The sequence below is a fragment of the Lactuca saligna genome, chromosome 5 (assembly GCF_052625555.1).
Source record: "Lactuca saligna cultivar CGN05327 chromosome 5, ASM5262555v1, whole genome shotgun sequence".
NCBI classification, from domain to species: Eukaryota; Viridiplantae; Streptophyta; class Magnoliopsida; order Asterales; family Asteraceae; genus Lactuca; species Lactuca saligna.
In genome coordinates this window covers 223296464-223314226 of record NC_136421.1, presented here as the reverse complement: position 1 = coordinate 223314226, position 17763 = coordinate 223296464, and the positions used below count along the sequence as shown (strand labels likewise).

General features: G+C 35.0%; 1 protein-coding gene across 3 annotated transcripts; it reads right to left on the bottom strand.

Annotated features, from left to right (window-relative positions):
• Positions 1-2106: 2106 nt before the first annotated feature.
• LOC145045315 (uncharacterized) lies at positions 2107-8071 on the bottom strand. Of its 3 annotated transcripts, XM_078993651.1 has the most exons (11): positions 7900-8071; positions 7725-7816; positions 7168-7275; positions 6896-7078; positions 6716-6815; positions 6557-6630; positions 6309-6461; positions 4062-5631; positions 2810-3989; positions 2637-2720; positions 2107-2539 (listed from the first exon to the last, which is right to left on the bottom strand). In XM_078993651.1, the coding sequence occupies exons 3-11, from the start codon at positions 7224-7226 to the stop codon at positions 2475-2477; spliced, it is 3468 nt and encodes a 1155-aa protein (XP_078849777.1). In that variant the 5' UTR covers positions 7227-7275; positions 7725-7816; positions 7900-8071; the 3' UTR covers positions 2107-2474. The 3 variants fall into 3 exon arrangements, with proteins under 3 accessions (XP_078849777.1, XP_078849776.1, XP_078849779.1); XM_078993650.1 differs by having other exon boundaries at positions 7725-8071; XM_078993653.1 differs by having other exon boundaries at positions 7168-7229; positions 7725-8071.
• Between the last annotated feature and the right edge of the window lie 9692 nt (positions 8072-17763).

Genomic DNA, 17763 nt, shown 5'->3' with positions numbered 1-17763 from the left:
AGACTCATCGTGTACTACTCCACAACCTTAATATTATGCATCCACACTCTATAATCAAAGCTCGTGTCCTTGCAAAGAGAAAATTCTCATTCAAATTTAACACCACATTATCGTCATGCTTCTTTATCATATGTTTTATCATCCTCGCACGATCTACAATGACCGTCCCCACCCTCTGGAGTGAAAACGGTTACATATGTCCTAAGTTTATGTCTAAAACCACCACAGTATATGCCTGAAACCACCATAATCTTTGTTTCTTCAATTTCTATGTGCTTAAAATCACTTCTATTATATTTCTAAATGGTGTTTCTAGTACCTTACAATATAAAGGTATATCACACGATTTTGTGGCATTCATATTCAACTTGTGCTCATTCTTAATAACATTCAGAACCATTTACGAGCTTGAAAAAGTAACAAACTTTCAATTTTATACACATTTAGTCATTAAACTTTTTTCATATTTGATTTAACCATAAATTATTTGAAATTGCTCATATTTTACCTTTATGACCGGTCATAAGGGTAAAATGTGAACAATTTCAAATAATTCAAAGGTAAATCAAGCATGAAAAAAATCTAATGACTAAATGTGAACAAAGTTGATAGTTCGTTACCGTCTCAAATCATTATCCTTTTTATTTACATTCGAATGTAATTTATCATGTAATATATTATTGAGTTTATAAAATGTACATATTTCTTAATAGAGAAAATAAGCCGAAACTCACTATTTCGGGATTAATTTTTGAAAAACATATATTTTAGTACTACTATTTATCATGTTTCAATGATAATAATTATAAAAGAATGTGTTTTTAAAAAATTGAAAAATAAAATAAGTCAATACATATCGATGGAAAACAAACGGACAAGAAATTGTGTCATTAGCCCCATTTTAGATGGCAAAACTAATGTTTTTTTGAAAACAACATCCGTAGATCTAGAGATATAATGGTACTATGTATGACATGTTGGACTTTGTTGAGGAGCTCTATTGGTTGTGAGAAAACCAACTTTATCAAACATGAAAGTTATAAACACATATTGATTTTCATGGCATGTATTGTGTTCGGTCACTTTGAACATGGAGGCTTTTAAAGCACTGTATCCCGCTATGAAGCCCTCATTCCTCAAGTCCGCGAGAGGGGAGACCCAGTAAGATCCACACAAGTGTGGTTCCCTTCTATCCATCCGAAGATCAAAATGTCAATGGACATGAGTGTGGATCTTCCATCCAGCAAGTTAGTTAAAAAGTTCACAACCACTTCTTTCTTGATGGAAATACTAGCACGCCGACAGGCATAAAGAAAACATCCCTAACCACATCATGTTAGTATTTGAAGTCTAAGAGTTCTCTAAAGTGAACCACATATTCCTCCAAGGTGCCCAAACATGTCTTGCGGAAAATTGAGCATATCTCAATGATCGGGAATATAAGAATCATGAGATGGCATCAACGGATTATACGGTATCCTACAAAGTCATATGCTGGATGAGACCATCAATATGGACACATAATATAGAGCTTTTTTATCAAGTTACTTATTCATATGAACACCCATAATATAGAGCTTTTTCATCAAAGTTAGCAACTTATTCATAAGACCCACAAACTTGTATTGTTTTTAACGTAAGTTGACTACTGTCAATAATCAATCGGTTGTAAATCTATTAAAAAAGATTTCAATCAGGAGTTTCCAAATTTACAAGTTGATTGAAAAAACTCCTTTTTCGTTGCTTTTTTAGAATGAAAAATCTAACTGTGACTGCTTCAAAGGATATTGTTACATCCTAAAATAAAAATATTTACATTTTTATCGAGATAAATCAAGTGAAACATAATTCTAGAATGAATGAAGCCAAAATGAAAAACAGATAAATAACATGGGATTAAAATCTTGTTTCATAATCTAAACAAAATTCCCAACTAGGACCAACATCCAACATTCCAGTTGCTCAACCAAAAGCATTTTGTTGTTCAAAATGAGCTCATTCAGATGAAATAATCATTGATTTGTCATAGGTCATACAACACAGCCATCGATCACTTTTTTCTAATAATACAACTATTCAGAATTTTGGTAAACAGAGATCAAGTCGTGATACAATGAGTACAAATTTACATATAGCTCAAAATCAAATGCCACATCATTACTAAACAAATGGAATCACAACCCTAGAAAGGAATTACTACAAGTAACAACATCCATCCATCAATTCACATACCCATTCCAATGTCAGAATTCGAAATGAACCAAGGCCAAAAAAAAAAATGGAATAGTTGCTTGCTTAATAAAGACTAGGGAATTCGACAATAAGGTTATTTACCCTCCTCATATACAACAACCAAAAATAACTCATCATGTTTGCCAACTTCAATCATTCTCTCTCTATTTTTTAATTTTATATATACCAATCAACCAACATGAGATCCATCACAAACACTCCCCCGATATTCAAATACCAACTCATCTCAGCTTTGAGTCACTTCCTTTGCTGCGAAATGATGACAAAGAGAAGAAAGATCGAGGCGCTGTTCAACAACCAACAACATAAATAATTCCTTCCTTTTAAACTAATAATTCAAATAAAATAAAATAAAACTTTAATGTTAGATTATTAGATCATACCTTTGATAGAGCTTCCGGAAAGGTGATCCTCCCTCAGTCTAAAGTTTGCTGGAGGTGTAGGGATTGAGGTCTGCAATGTATGAACTGTCATGATGCAAAACAAATGTATTATTGATTATCATCAATCAAGAACATAATATTTATATGTAAAAAATTATGAGTTTTGAGCTCACCTTGATCGCTAAAATAATCGGTTTCATTGTAGCTACTTTCAAAAGGGAGACCATGGGAATACTCCAACCCCATTCTTGACTTTCTTAGATCATCTGATGAACGATTGGAAATATCTCTTCCATCTTCTGTATCATCATCTCCCTCTGAAGTTGTAGCAGAAATCCAATCAGCCATGCTGTCAGTGCCACGGCTTTTCCTTCCAAATTTCAGTAACCTTTTGAATCCTTTTGTCATGTCTTTACGAGATTGAACACCAGAAGAAGAATTGGAGTTGGAGTTGGAGTTGGCAACAAGAATATTCTTTTGGGTGCTTCCCCATTTCTTCCTCATACGAGCTACCTCTGCTTCTGATGAATTAAGACCATGTAGATTCCAAGATTCTAGATTATCAGAGGAAAAAGGATGATGCCATGACATCGGGCTTTCACCAGGTGAATCTTGCACATCAGGTGTTTGTGAAAATGTCTGTGAGGCAACTTCGTTTCCGTTTCCAGGTTCAGAGTTTATCAAACTCTCGCTTTTCGACTCCGTCTCCACTGCATCTTGAGCTTCCATTTCCATGGTATCAAACTCTTCATCTTCATCCTCATCTTCTTCATCATCATCTTCTTCTTCTTCCATCACTTCTGGCTCATATTCTTCTTCTTTTTTTATAACAACTTCAGACACCATTGACGCCTTCATCTTTCCAATACCACTTCCACCTATGCTGTTATTCCTCCTATGAAAAGACTTGTGTTCCATGTTCTCAGGAGGAGTTGGGGACTTCTTCCTTAAAGACTGAGACCTTACCGTTTTCTCTTCCTTGACAGCTGGCATCTCCTCATTGGTACTTCTGCTACGCGTATGCGTATGAGTATGGTTTCTTCGTGCAGCTGCCTTGCTGGCAACAGAATATGGTTTTGTATTTTCTTTTCGCAAGTCTAAAAAGTTAGGGACAGATTGTGCGAGAGGATTTTCCGATTGTGCCCTTCGCCTCCCACTCCCAGAAGCAGATGCTACTTTTGACCTTGGAAGAATTGGTGCAGATGGGGTCCGTGGTGTGGATGTAGAAGGATTTTTCACAGGTAATGGCTTTTTACCTTGAACATTCCTAGAAACACCATTACTACTCATAAGTTTCAGCTCTGAAAATTCAGATATATCTTCATCATCTTCAAGCTGCCCAAAATCTAATCCCTGTTGCCATAAGTAAAGCATCTTCATTAGTTTTAATAAAGTTTATATTTCAAATAAAGTTTGATAAATTACCTTCTCTCGCTTCATAACTGATCGAGCATTAAATGACCTTAATCTCTCAGCACGTCTACGAGCACTTGACATAGGGTCTTGTCTATCTGCAGAAAACAAAAGTTTGGCCTTCATTTCAGCACTACTGTGCTCAAGCCTATCATGCATGGCTTTCATTCTAGCTTCTTTTTCTGATTTATTGGAACCCCATTGTTCCCTTAACCTTTCCTCTCTTTTCTTCATGTAACTATTATAGAATTTTCCTTTTGATTCGTCGGAAAATCCAATCTCAGAAATACTTCTTTGAAGCCCATCTCTGGGATTCTGATCATCCACTTGAATAGGAGATTTAAACACCACCCTAGTTGGTTCAGGAACCTGAGTAGAAACAACAGGCTTACTTTGATGTGTGTTATAATTAGGTTGATCTCGAAGCTTATGCTCTGCAAAAAGCTTTTCTAGTTCATTTGCTTTCATTTTAAGCTCATCATTCAGTTCTTGATTCCCTTTCAATTGTCTTGACCTATGTGTTTGTGTTTGTGTTTGTTCACCAAGAGCTTCTAATGGCGTTGTTGTTGACCCTGATCCCAAAAGCTTACCAGAAGGTGGTGTGTTAGTGTTAGTGTTACTATATCCATCAATATATCTGCTTTCGTTCTTTTGAATCTTTGTTTTTTGGAGCCCAGGTTGTTTCTCTATTGCAGTGTTCTTCACAGGAGCTTTTAAATTCACTGGCTTCGAATCGGACTCTAATGATCTTGTATCCGCTTCATGGTGTGAAGTTTCAACAACTCTAGGCTTGAACTCTTCTTGATTTGACACACCACCATGAAAAGACTTGATCTTGGTAGGAAGTTTTAACTTCATTTCCAATGAATCATCTTCCAATTTGGTTACAGATGAAATAGATTGAGTCTTTTCCAAAGTGGGCCCCGGTTGGTTAGAACAAACAGATTCTTCAGGTTGTGTCCCAGAACTTGTCTCCATCTTAGAAACATGAGGCTGATCTTGATCTTTTTGGACCTCTGTTTTAGCAGAATTTGGTGTCTCGTTTGTAGCTTCCTTCTTCTCTCCACTTAGATCAATGCTCATATCACTAGCACCACTCCATCTTCTCAAAACAGAAGGTGGAGGAGCTGAAATATCAGATGAAAGCCTACGAAGCTCAGGCTTAACAATGGCGGGTTTGCCGCCACTTCCGGTGGCGGAACCAGAACCAGAACCAGAACCAGAACCAGAAACAACCTCTTTCTGTTTGTTTTCAAAAAGATTAATCCGGTCTTGTACACTGAGCCGCCTAGAAGATGGCTGGGTGGGCGGTGGCTGAGGAAAGGGCTCCTCAGACACACCACCACCACCAGCCTCTTCTTTCTTTAGTTTGGGTGGCTGAGAAGTGATGGCAGGTTTAGCAGATTGGTCTGGTGTAGGTGATGGAGACTGCTCAGTGGTGATAGGTGGTGGTTCATCATCTATAGACATGTCTGAGCTGTAAGAACACCGGATGGCTTGATCTTTAAAGCTGGATTTTGATGAATTTTTGAACAACTCTGGACGTCTGTCACAGAGTGATATATATTTACAGCAAGCTTCACTGCACAACAATTAGGAAATCTTTATATTAAAAACTTCAAACCCTAAAAAGAAAATAGAAATTTTTGTGGGTTGCTGTTGATCCCAGTTTAATGTTTTAGAAAACAATATATAAAGACAGCATGATGATATTGGTTAGATTGCACATAAATGCAGAGTTTGAAATGCTTTATATAAGCACAGATCTTTTGGAGTAATGATTAAAAAAATCGCACTTTTCATTTCTTTAAATAAAAAACTTACCAAGGTCGTATGGTGATTTAGCATGAATGAGAGGCAAACATTAAATGCGATAACAAGGTGCATTTAATGCTGAATATTATTGACGCTAAATTCAACTGATAATGAACATTCTTCGGTATCAAATACAAAATATAACTATGAGACAATCAGAAGTGTTTTATGTGTCTAGCTTGTCATCAGAGCAATTCTAAGTGGTTTCCCAACACTCATGGAATATGTTCTCTTTATGTTTAAAAGTAAATACGATGAATGTACATAAATTAGTTTCCAACTCATCAATAAATACTACAGAATCTTTTCACTCTCTTTATTAGGTCTTAAAGTGGATTTTCACTCGATTGCCATTTTCATGCTACAAAAGAAGTACATGATCTTTCATAATCAATTACATGACACAAAAAAACAAGAGAGAAAATGGAAGAAAAGATTTCTTACTTTAGGCGAGTGGCACCAAACCTCTCTGCAAACAACTGGAGGTCAGCTACTGAGTCATGGTTAAAACCAGCAGCAGTGGCACGTGCACAAGCTGTATTCAAATCCTGCTTCACAGCTGTCAGCCTTACATCAATTGCCCTCAAAAGCTCCTTCCTATAAAAAAGGAAGCAAGATAGTCAACTCAACAGTCAACACAGATTTTAACAAAACCAAAAAAAGATAGCACATTTAATAAAATTTAACTTTACTTTGTTGCATCAGCCCTAGTTGCTGTGCTTGATCTACCATCACCTAAGTTACTCGATAGCTGATCAGATGATCCCTGAAATCAACATGAAACCTTTAATTACATGAGCAACCTTAATTATATGAACAATTTGAATTATATATAATTTAAAACCACATACCTGTGAATATATTTTACGTGCTGCTTCTAGTTGAGACATCTCAGCATCAAAGGTGATCACTAGTTCTACAATTTCAGGTGTACTAACAAAACGAACAAACCTGATAACAAAAGCTATCAATTATATGATTATAACAAAATTTCAAACTTATAAGCTTTATATTTTGTATAAGGACACTACCTCTCAAGTGTTCCCTTTGTGAACCATGAGTCCACATTTTTACGTTTATCAACTTCAAGCTTAATGAATTGAGCTGAGGATCCAACTTGTTCCTCCACAACCTTCAAATGTGTCAAAAATGGCTTCACTAAACCTGATGCAAGCTTTTCAGTGTTTCCATTACTGGAAACAATCAATTCACATCTGCACAAAAAGTGGTTAGAAGGATTAAATGCAGTTAGACAAAATCATCAAAACAAATTGTACTATAAAGTATTAAAAATTGAAGTTACCTTGAATGTTTTGGTGAGAGTTGGAATGCTGCGTAATCAAGAGGCATGTCCAATTCCATCTTCTTTTAACATAGGATACAAGATATCAGTAAGCAGCCTCAAAGATCCCTAAAAAACAATGTGAATTAATTATGTGAAAAGATGATATGAATTGTTCATAGTCGGTTCGTAATTTTGTGTACTAAAGATCCTACTTTGCTAATCAAACCTAAATGTGAACCATTTGACCTAATACGAACTAAAAACGCGATACACCTGAAATGAAAAGCTGCCTCAGATCTGATTCTACACAGAAGAATCGAAATGCGAATCAATTGGTTGTTGAAGCAAAAACCACCATTTGTAACTGAAGATAAGTTTTGTGGTGATGTGTGGAGAGATAAACAAAAGTTGTTTCAGTAGTGTAGCATATAAATCGCGACCATCGATTACCAAAAACAAGAAAATGCCAAGTGAATACGAGGTTAATTGCCAAAAAAAGATAAGTTGTAGATAGAAAAACCCTAGCAAGTTTGAAATGAGAAATCAAGAAGCGGTAGCAGGAATCCGATAAGTACCTTATGTAACTGCAATGTAAATGTAAAGATCTTGGATTCTGACAAGCGATCGTCGATTCGGTTTCAAAAATGAAGCAACATTGCCGGTTCCTCTGGGTGTATTCAAAGAAAAGGGGCTTCTTTAGTTGGTTTTTTTGGGGTTTTTATATGAAAAAAGAAAAGTCGAAAACCCTACAAACTTAATAGCTGTCTTCTGTAGATGAGCTTTGCTTTACTTCTCTCTCAAACCCCATTATCTTTCATGTTCTCCCTCTCCAAAATCTTTAAAAAATGGAAGAGTAGATACGTATCGATAGTAGTGTGTGATTTTCTCTGCTATTTAGACTGTTAACTGTATAGTCGTAGTCGTATATACGGATGGAAAGTTGGAATCCTAAAATCTAAGACGAATCATATTTCCTTAAATTAACCGACTATCAAGCCGCTAATAACTGTTCTTCTTCTTAATTAGAATTTTGACGTTTAATAGATAGTGAAAAGACAACAGAAACAAAAAAATTAATTTAATCGTCTCTAGATTTTAGACTTGCTTTTATCAAATATCTAAATGCATTTATCGAGAAATTAACATGTACCTAAAATAGCACAATAGTAATCACTCAAGTCTATAGACAATGGTCCCTCCATTCACAAAAAGTCACAACATCTCTAAACGTGACATAATCCCCTAACGAATTGTTCTATTTTTTATTATTTTTCTCAAAATATATTCCTCTATAAACATACTTTATTGCCAATTTGCCATTATAAAACTGAACTTTCAACCATATTTCATCACGAAATTCTCAGAATTTTGGATGCTATGATCTTATCAGTAGTTATTGATAAACAAAAAAAAACATATTTATATTTAAAAAATATTAATTTCAAATTAACCCAAACAAGTGGGGAATATATATATATATATATATATATATATATATATATATGAAGGTTATAAAGTTAAGCCATTGCCATCAGGTTGTTAGTCACAGATTCCACTACAATGGGACATGTCAAATCTTCATAAAGACACCATTAATATCGAGACCGTATGTAACTTATAATATCATAGAGCTTAAAATGTAAATTTATAGATAATGAAGCCATTAATTTAATAGCAGACTCTACAGTTTTCTTGCATTTTTTAATGAAATGTGCTTACAGAAAAACTTAATTACAAGTTTGAGAATATAGTTAATTATTCTTATAAATCTTATCGTATAATATCAATACTAACATGTTCATATGCCAAGCTAACATAACTAAATTATTCCAAACAATATGGGTTGGGAGAAAATTAGTGATATATTGTTTTTATACCTATTAAAAATCAAAGGGCTTCTAGCCCAGCAATACCTGGTACTACCCTCCTTCCTTAAGGTTGAGGGTTCAAATCTCGTCGTGGATATAAGTGGATTTAAGGTGTAATAGGTTAGCTTTGTCGTTTCAAAAAAAAAAAAAAAAAAAAACTATTAAAAGGTTGATTTTTTATATTTGAAAAACAACCCATCAAATAATTTTTTTACTATACCTCTTCGAAACGATATGGGTTGGTAGAAAATCAGTGATATATTGTTTTTTTGAAATGGTTAACCTTTTATATTGGAAAAACAATCTATGAAACAATTTCTTTACTATTCTAAAAATCTAATCTACCAATGACTTTGTTATCCAAGTTAATCATTTGTTCCTGATACAAAGCATTAAGTCTGAGAGTTGAAATCAAAATGCACAATTTGTTCGTGATTTAGGTAGTGTTTGTTTTTTGTCTGTAGATCTGTGTGGTCTCTTCTGTCTGCGTCGTGCAGATCACGCGCAGATATTAGCCTTCGCAGATTGTTTTTTTTTTTTTTTGAAGACTGCAGACCTAAAAACGTTTGTGCGCCCTCTTCTTGGTGCAGATGTAGACCAGAGTCTTCTAACATCTTCAGACATCTTCTAGCCTAAAAAAACATATATATATATATATATATATATATATATATATATATATATATATATATATATATATATATATATATATTTAAGTTTTTTTTTAATTTATATTTTTTCCAACTTTATTAATGATAAACTATTTGAAAAAAAAATACAAAACTTATAAAAAAAACATTCGACGATACAAAAAGATATTTTTGACAAATTTATAAATAAAAATTTATTACAATAATAGTCGTTGAAGTTGTTTATATAAATTTGAAAAAAAAATTATAATATATTCTTATATTTTTTTTTTGCCAAATTTTGTAAAACATTATTTAATACAGTATCGTCAATTTCTCAAGAAAATATTTATGGTACGTTTTTAATAGAATTAGTTGAAAAAATTGAAGTTTATTTCCATCTATTTATGTATCAAACTCTTTGATCATTAATTATAATGTTTAGTTATAACTTTGCAACCAAAGTTGTTGGTTTTTATCAAATATGTATGTTAATTAATACCATTTATATTTTTATTTTTATTTTTATACAATAATACATAAAAGTTAATCTAGATTCGTTAATTGTTTATAACAAAATCAAAAAAATACTAAAAAAATCACTTTGAAGTTTAAAAAAATCAGTTTATTTTAGTAACTCGCAGATGTTAAAAAAACAGTCTTCTTTTTTCTGACTGCAAACGTTTAGTCCACCTCTTCTATTGCAGAGGTCTATAGATATGGTCCGCAGACTGCAGACATTTTACCTCAGAAAAAACAAACAGCACCTTAGTGTTATCAATATATTTAATGTAATTATAATTTCTATAGAGACAGATTGAGTTTGGTTTATTGTCCGAGATTGGAGATGCACGGTGCACATTCGGAGTGATAAATATGAACTCATAAATATGAGAGTATGGGGGCAGAGCACCTGGCAGGGTCTAGGAGCAGCTATGTTTTTGGGGTCCGAGGGGTAGAGCCCCTAGCGGTGATGATTTAATAGGTTGTTATGTTTTGTAACAACCATTGTAACTACCCCTTTTGGTGTCATTTTTTGTGCAACCAACTTCTAACTGTCATCTTCCTTCTATAGTAGGGAGATGGATGTTCCATGGAAAGGGATTAAGAACTTAACATGAAATTGGATCTACCAGATTGACCATGGCTTGGTCAAGTGTGGACCATGGCGCGGTGAGTAGATTCATCGTGTTTCTATTCGAGCCAGATCACAGTGTGGCCAAGGTCTTGCCACGACATAGTGGTCTATAGGGTTGACTTTGATTGTTGACCGTTGACTTTTGACTAGGTTAACTTTTGGTTAACATGTTGGTCTTAGATAGTTGTTAAACGTTGTCGTAGACGTTTTAAACAAATATAGTCAAAAGCATAAAATGTAAAGGGGGGTTTTTGTTTAGAATTAGAGCTAAAAATTACAGTTAAATAAAATAAATAAAATTCAATAATAAAAAAACAATTTGGTTCTACTACTACTTTCTAATCATGCAATCAATCCAAATATGATTATTTAAGATGTCTTATATCTAAGTTGGTACTGAAAACTACTAACAAGCTCTAGTAAGTTCTGTTTTACCTAGTTAATTAACTAAAACAAAGTGTTCGGTTAATCCTAAATTTTTACTAACCTGATTAAACAAGCTCTTAATCAAGTCAGAAAAACAACATTATGATCTATATAAAATTCTCAACAATATTTAATACTTCTCACAAGCTTGGAAATATAAAAATATATTATTTTAAGTTTATAACAAAGTCAAATCTCAACACATAATCAATATGTTACTTGCTACTTACTACCAGTTGATTAAAACAATTACATATTTTAACAACTGATTAACTAGAATTATGATCCTAATCAGGTGATCAGTCTAAAAAAAACTAAAAATTAAACATTCATTAAGCACAAAACTGAAACCACTAGATAGAATCACATAATAAAAACCAAATCTAATGATTTGTAACGTCTGCTTCCTAGTATGTATTTAAAGTTATAATTTATTTGATTTTATAGAGCATGTAACATCACAAAATCGAGACCTAAATTTTTTTTGTTTTAAAGTATATTACTTGTAAAATAGTTCACGGAAAACATAATTTAAAATCCTTTCAAACATAAAGTCACAAATCACAAGTCTCAAAACCATATTAGTAAATAGTATAATATCAAAGTACAATCCCAGGTTACTCAAATGCGGAATATCATGTGTGAATGTGTGATGCACTGCTACCCCATCGGCTCCTTCCCCTTAGATGAAGAGGTACCTGAAACCAAAACTAAAAACCGTAAGCACAAAACTTAGTGAGTTACCCCCATCATACTCATACCAAATAATACATAATCTTCGGTATCTTTCAACCGGTAATTGTCGAACATAGCCAGGAGCTGGGATCCTCCTCGGTATCTTTCAACCGGTAACCGGGAACTAACCTCCCCTTCGGTATCTTTCTACCGATAACTAGGAGCTACCCTCCCCTTCGGTATCTTTCAACCAATAACTGGGAACTATTTCACCCCTACTACTGCTAATACATATCAAGCACAATAATCATATCAAGCATAATAATCATATCTCATATCAACACTAGATAATTATCACAAAGACAATCATCTATCCAACACTCTTACTTGTGGGTCGACATTGTGGTCGTAGACCCACTCCTACTAGGAGAAAACTCACCTCAAAGTCGTGTAGTATCTGCAGTGATCTCGATATAAATACCAACTCTCCTCGAATCTTTGATCCCTACACAAAAACTTTTCTAACTTATCAATCCACACTCGCAACCCTTACAAGGGATCAACTCCAGTCCAAGACAAAGTTAAGGTTAACACCTTGGTCAATGGTCAATCATCTGGTCAAAGTTAACATCTGGTTGACTCGACTCGCCGAGTTGGTCCACCAACTTCTTTAGATAGTACCTCAACTCCTCATGTTCTTAAGCCTACTCCTTCAACTGTTGAGATTAGAGATCCACCTCGACCACCCCTCAGGAGGTCTACTCATCCTACCAAGTTTACCAGGCTTCCTGCTTTTTCTTACTCTATATACTCAGTTTTATTTGTCTCATTTATAGCCATCATCCCTTATTTGTCTGAACCTGCATCATTAAGAGAGGTTGTATTAGCTCCTCTTTGGCAAAGTACTTTGGTTAAGGAAATCGCTACTCTTTATCAGTCTCATACATGGGATTTGAAACATACGATTGGTTTTCATTAGGTGTATAAGATAAAAAAAAGTTTGATGGATATGTTGTGCGATACATGGCCATACTTGTGGCAAAAGGGTATTCTCAATAATACGATTTTGACTATGAGGAGATGTTTTACCCAGTGGAAAAGATGATGACATTCCGTACTATGATTGTTGTTGTTGTAACGCCCGTGCTTCTGGGCTTGTCATTAATAGCAATGTACTAGTTTAGGTTAACCTTTGTAACCCATTTTGAAATAATAAGTATGTATTATTTTAGTATTATGTGTTTTATGCTTAATTGCTTAATTATGTGGCTTAAATGAATTAAGAATAAAAATATGAATTAAAAATAAATTGTTAGATAAACCTGATATCTATAAAGGAAGTTGTAGTGGTTGTGACGAAGTTTTCGAATATAAAAAGAATGTCAAAATCTGAATTATAACGAATAAGTTATGACCTGTCGAAGTTTCGCGACAAAACTGGTACGGCACAGCACGACGTAAATAATGAATTTACGATAGAATGATATCTAGCCTTAAAGATCTAAACGAAAGTCGTAGAATATGCTAAACCGAGAGCGTGCATGAAAAAAATGTCTAAATCTGACTTAGTATGAGGAAGTTATGATTTTCCGAAGTTTTGAGTTAGTAGTATGTAGCCCGAAACTCGAATTTGAGATCGAATGATTTCTAGCCAAAACTTTCTAAATGAGAATCGAATATCTCATCGATAGTAGTGCAACGGGAGTAAGACAGACGAAAACAGACGCCGAACGAAGGAGTTACGAATTTCTAACGGAGTTTTCCTGTCCCGGCCTACTAAAAATAATATAATAAAAATATAATAAACAATAAAGTCAAAATTAGCCGAAAAAGTTTAAAAGAAAGTTGTAGATCTTGTTTTTACCTACGTGTCAATATAAAGAACGTCGAAAATGGAGTTCGTATGCGAAAGTTATGAGTTTCTTAAGTACAGGGCGCGAAACCACAAAACTGTCAGAGACCATGACGTGAAAACAGTGTTCACGACGTGAACTGACTTCTGACGCCTTCTGGAGCCTGACAGAGCAAGTGGACGATGACGCATGCAATGACGTTCAAGCCCACAACGTGAAAACACTTTTCACGATGTGAAAATCGAGAAAATGGCCCTATAAATAGAATTCGAGGGGCAGCCGTTTGTGGATGCCAAATCTCATCTCACTCACTCCCGATACCCTCTATAAGCTATCCCGAAGTACCCCCCGAAGCCCCGATATCATCCCGAGACCCGAAGCAAGTTCCGAAGCCCGAAGATCCCGAGAAGAAAAGAGTTTCCGAGCCGAAGCGCTGCTTGCGAGAATCCCGATGTGTGAAGATCTTCCAGATTCACCGAAGAATACTACTTCTACAAGCCGTAGTGATGCCCGATCATCTTCTGATCAAGTGAGTGCATAGTCCCTTTCAAATACACGATTTTATACAAGTAATTGGTTGAATGTATTAAGTATATGATTTATGTGAGTGTATTATTTTTACCTTCTAACACATAGATCTACATCATTCTCTATGAAATACTTGTTATGTGTATATGTATCATTTGTTATTTGGAATGAGTCTTGAAAGAACATGCTATACAGGTTTTAAGTTATGTATAAAATATGTATATTTTATCTACTAATATGTTGGGTAGAACATGGGTAGATAGTTGGTGTGTGATGAATTAAATTGATGAGTGACCTCGTTGTTGTTGTTAATCTAGTCATCTAGCAGAGTATGGATGACGACCACAGACTCTTTCTAGACATTCTCGTGGAACGTTGGCAGGCTCATAACCTGTAGGTGTTGTGGGATTGATGTTCATTGGTGTACTCTGTCCCCCTCATGGTTGCCTTTAGGACATTTATTGTTGAGGAAACCCCTTTGCAATAATGTCCATCCCGATGAAAATCCTAGATTAGGTTTCTTGAGATAGATGTTGTTTTAGGGGCGTAAAGTGCGGATAACGGGAATGGGTAATCAGGTTATTATTGATTGTTGAATTAAATATAATTATTTATTGTGGGTTGCAAACCCTATATGCTCACCAGGCTCCCAAGCCTGACACACTCAGTTTATTTGTATTACGGGTAGTGGCGCGAGGGCATCAGATGGATGAATCATCAAGTTAGTTTGTTTATAAGTTTGTACATGTATATAACTGTTGTATGGCTTGTAATATGTCGTTTATGCTTTTTGGTCTGTATTGGAACATGACATCCCGTGAAATGACACAAAATACGACCCAAAAATTTTTGTTTTAATATTACTAAAAATCACATCATCGAATATCATATATAATAAGAACCATGGGATAAGTAACTCAAAATTCATAGTAACTGTGTCAAAACAAAAACTGTATCAATCATATCAAAATATCTGAATAAAACTCCCAGGATAAAACTGAAGTTGTGGTGTGTGCGATGTCATCAACCCGAGCTCTTCCCTTTACTAGTGGAAGTACCTGAAACAAAAACTGAAACTGTAAGCATGAAGCTTAGTGACCTCCCCCAAATTACCACATACCATACAATAACATATAAACAACTATTGGGCCTTGCCCACTGTATCAGACCGAAGCCAGGAAACTGCATCGGATCGAAGCCCGGAACTAACCAGGGCCTTGCCCTCTGCATCGGACCGAAATTCGGAACTGACTGAACATATCTTAGCATAATCATATCAACTAGCATGAACACATATACTGCATACTGCATCCGACCGAAGTCCAGAACACATAACACAAGGACATGCTTGAATCACAAAGACATCAAACACACTAAACTACTGCATCGGACCGAAGTTCGTAACTACTGCTAACTAGACGGGCCGGCATTGTGATCGTAGACCCGTTCCTACTGGATGGAAAACTCACCTCGTAAAGCTAGCTACTAAGATACTAACTCTAAAACGGGTTGACTGCTACTTCGGAACTCACCGGCTACAAATCCCAAAAACACTAGATCAGGTACTGATAACTGTCCTCAGGGTAAAATAACTATTTTACCCCCGGTCAAAGTCAACTTCCTGATCAGAGTCAACTTTTAGGTCAAAGTCAACTTTCAATTGACAGGACTCGTCGAGTCAAGGGGTAGACTCGCTGAGTCCCTCCATCACTAGATCTGAACTCTAACTCACTAAGTCCATTCCCACTCACTGATTCACCCTAAACTCTCAAATCGGAGAAAAACCATGGACTCGCAACTCGACTCGCCGAGTCTGAAGAACAACTCGTCAAGTTCCAAGCATGCCATTACTATACAGTCAATTTTTCTCGATTCCAATGCATCCAAATCACATATATGGGTTCCAAGGATTGATTTCACATGTAAAGTTTCTTACTTTACGTTCATGCATGCTCATAAGAAGCTAAAATGCCCAATAAAGAGCTAAAATAGGAGATCTAGGTTTGGAATGGGTTTTTAGCTCAATAAAGGTGTCAACGTCGAGCTTAAGGAGTCCTGAAATGCTTAGATCTGAAACCCATTCATCTTAACTACCCTTAAATCGACCTTAAAATCTAGAAAAGGCTCAAAAACAACACTCTCAAGCTTTTAAGGATATCTACATGGTGACAAGCAAAGATTCGAGCTTTATACCTTAATGGAAACTGAAATGACACAATAAATTCATATCTTCTTTGCTCCTCTTGAAAACTCCTATTCTCTCTTCTTCTTCTAACTTCAAAATGCACCAAAAACTTTCACAATATGAGAAATACTCCAAGAATGCTTTAAGGGAGGCTAGGGTTTAGTAAGGGACGTTCTAAGGGTGATGGAGGTTGGTTTGGGGAGCATAATGTTGTTTAAATAAGGTGCAAACCCTTGAAATTAGGGTTTCATCTAGACTGTGAGACTCGCCGAGTCCAAGAATATGGACTCATCGAGTAGCCAACTTAAAACACGTGCAAAACTCGTCTCTACTCGACGATAGGGGCTACAGACTCGTTGAGTACCCCTCAGGAATTTAGAATTACTTTATTTAAATCACATACCAGAAATGGGGCATTACATCCCAAGTTTTGATTATATAATGAAAATACATTTCTTTATGAAATGCTTTGGTAAATATTATTTTATAATATTTTTTTGGGAACAAATTCTGCAACACTTCTAATCAAAAAGATTTACTCTGAAATTATTTTAAAAACATAAATGAAACCGGTGTTTTCTCCACGAGATTTTAGGGATGTTACAGTTGGTATCAGAGCATTAGTTTAAGCGAACTAGGGATTTGTAGTATTTCTAGATCTAAACTTAGTATGCTAAGTAAAGATTATGGATTAAGTGTATGTTGTATTTTAGACACGAGCACTAGTTTATTTTAGGAAAGTTGCCTAAAATGCTTTTATGTGCTAAATGTTATATGTTTTCCATATATGATATCATTTGTTCAGATATATGGTTTGTTGCCGACCAGATCTAGAGACCTTATGTGTGTAGGATTCTAAGCGTATGACTACGGTATTAGAACTAGCATGTAAACGTTTTGGAGTGATAAGAATGATTTGTTTACCTATCGTGCATAAGGATCTAAATTCGCTTTATTTGGTGTGTGGATCAAAAATGGTAAGAACCATAAGTAGCGTTGGAAACACAGATAAAAACAAGAATCAACCACCAATGATTGAGCGAGTACCTGTAGTGTGACATCCCCAAAATCACGGCCAGAAAAGACCGGTTTTGTTTATACTTTATTTCAAAATCAGAGTTATTTTTTTTTAATAAAAAGGGTTGCGGAATTTGTCCCAAAACAATAATATGATAAAGATTTATCAAAAGCATTTCCATAGAAATGTATTTCATTAAAAGACTCGGGATGTCATGTTCGTACAGATCAAAAGTATAAACAGTACAATATAAGCCTTACTACATTATTTCATATCTACAGGCCTATATCCGTA

Excerpts from the sequence above, each read along its gene's own strand:
- LOC145045315 (XM_078993650.1), bottom strand. The coding sequence starts at position 7,226 with ATGGAATTGGACATGCCTCTTGATTACGCAGCATTCCAACTCTCACCA. Across the intron at positions 6,816-6,895 it reads ACAAAGGGAACACTTGAGAG|GTTTGTTCGTTTTGTTAGTA; the intron begins GTAGTGTCCTTA and ends TTTTGTTATCAG. Across the intron at positions 6,631-6,715 it reads CACGTAAAATATATTCACAG|GGATCATCTGATCAGCTATC; the intron begins GTATGTGGTTTT and ends TGTTGATTTCAG.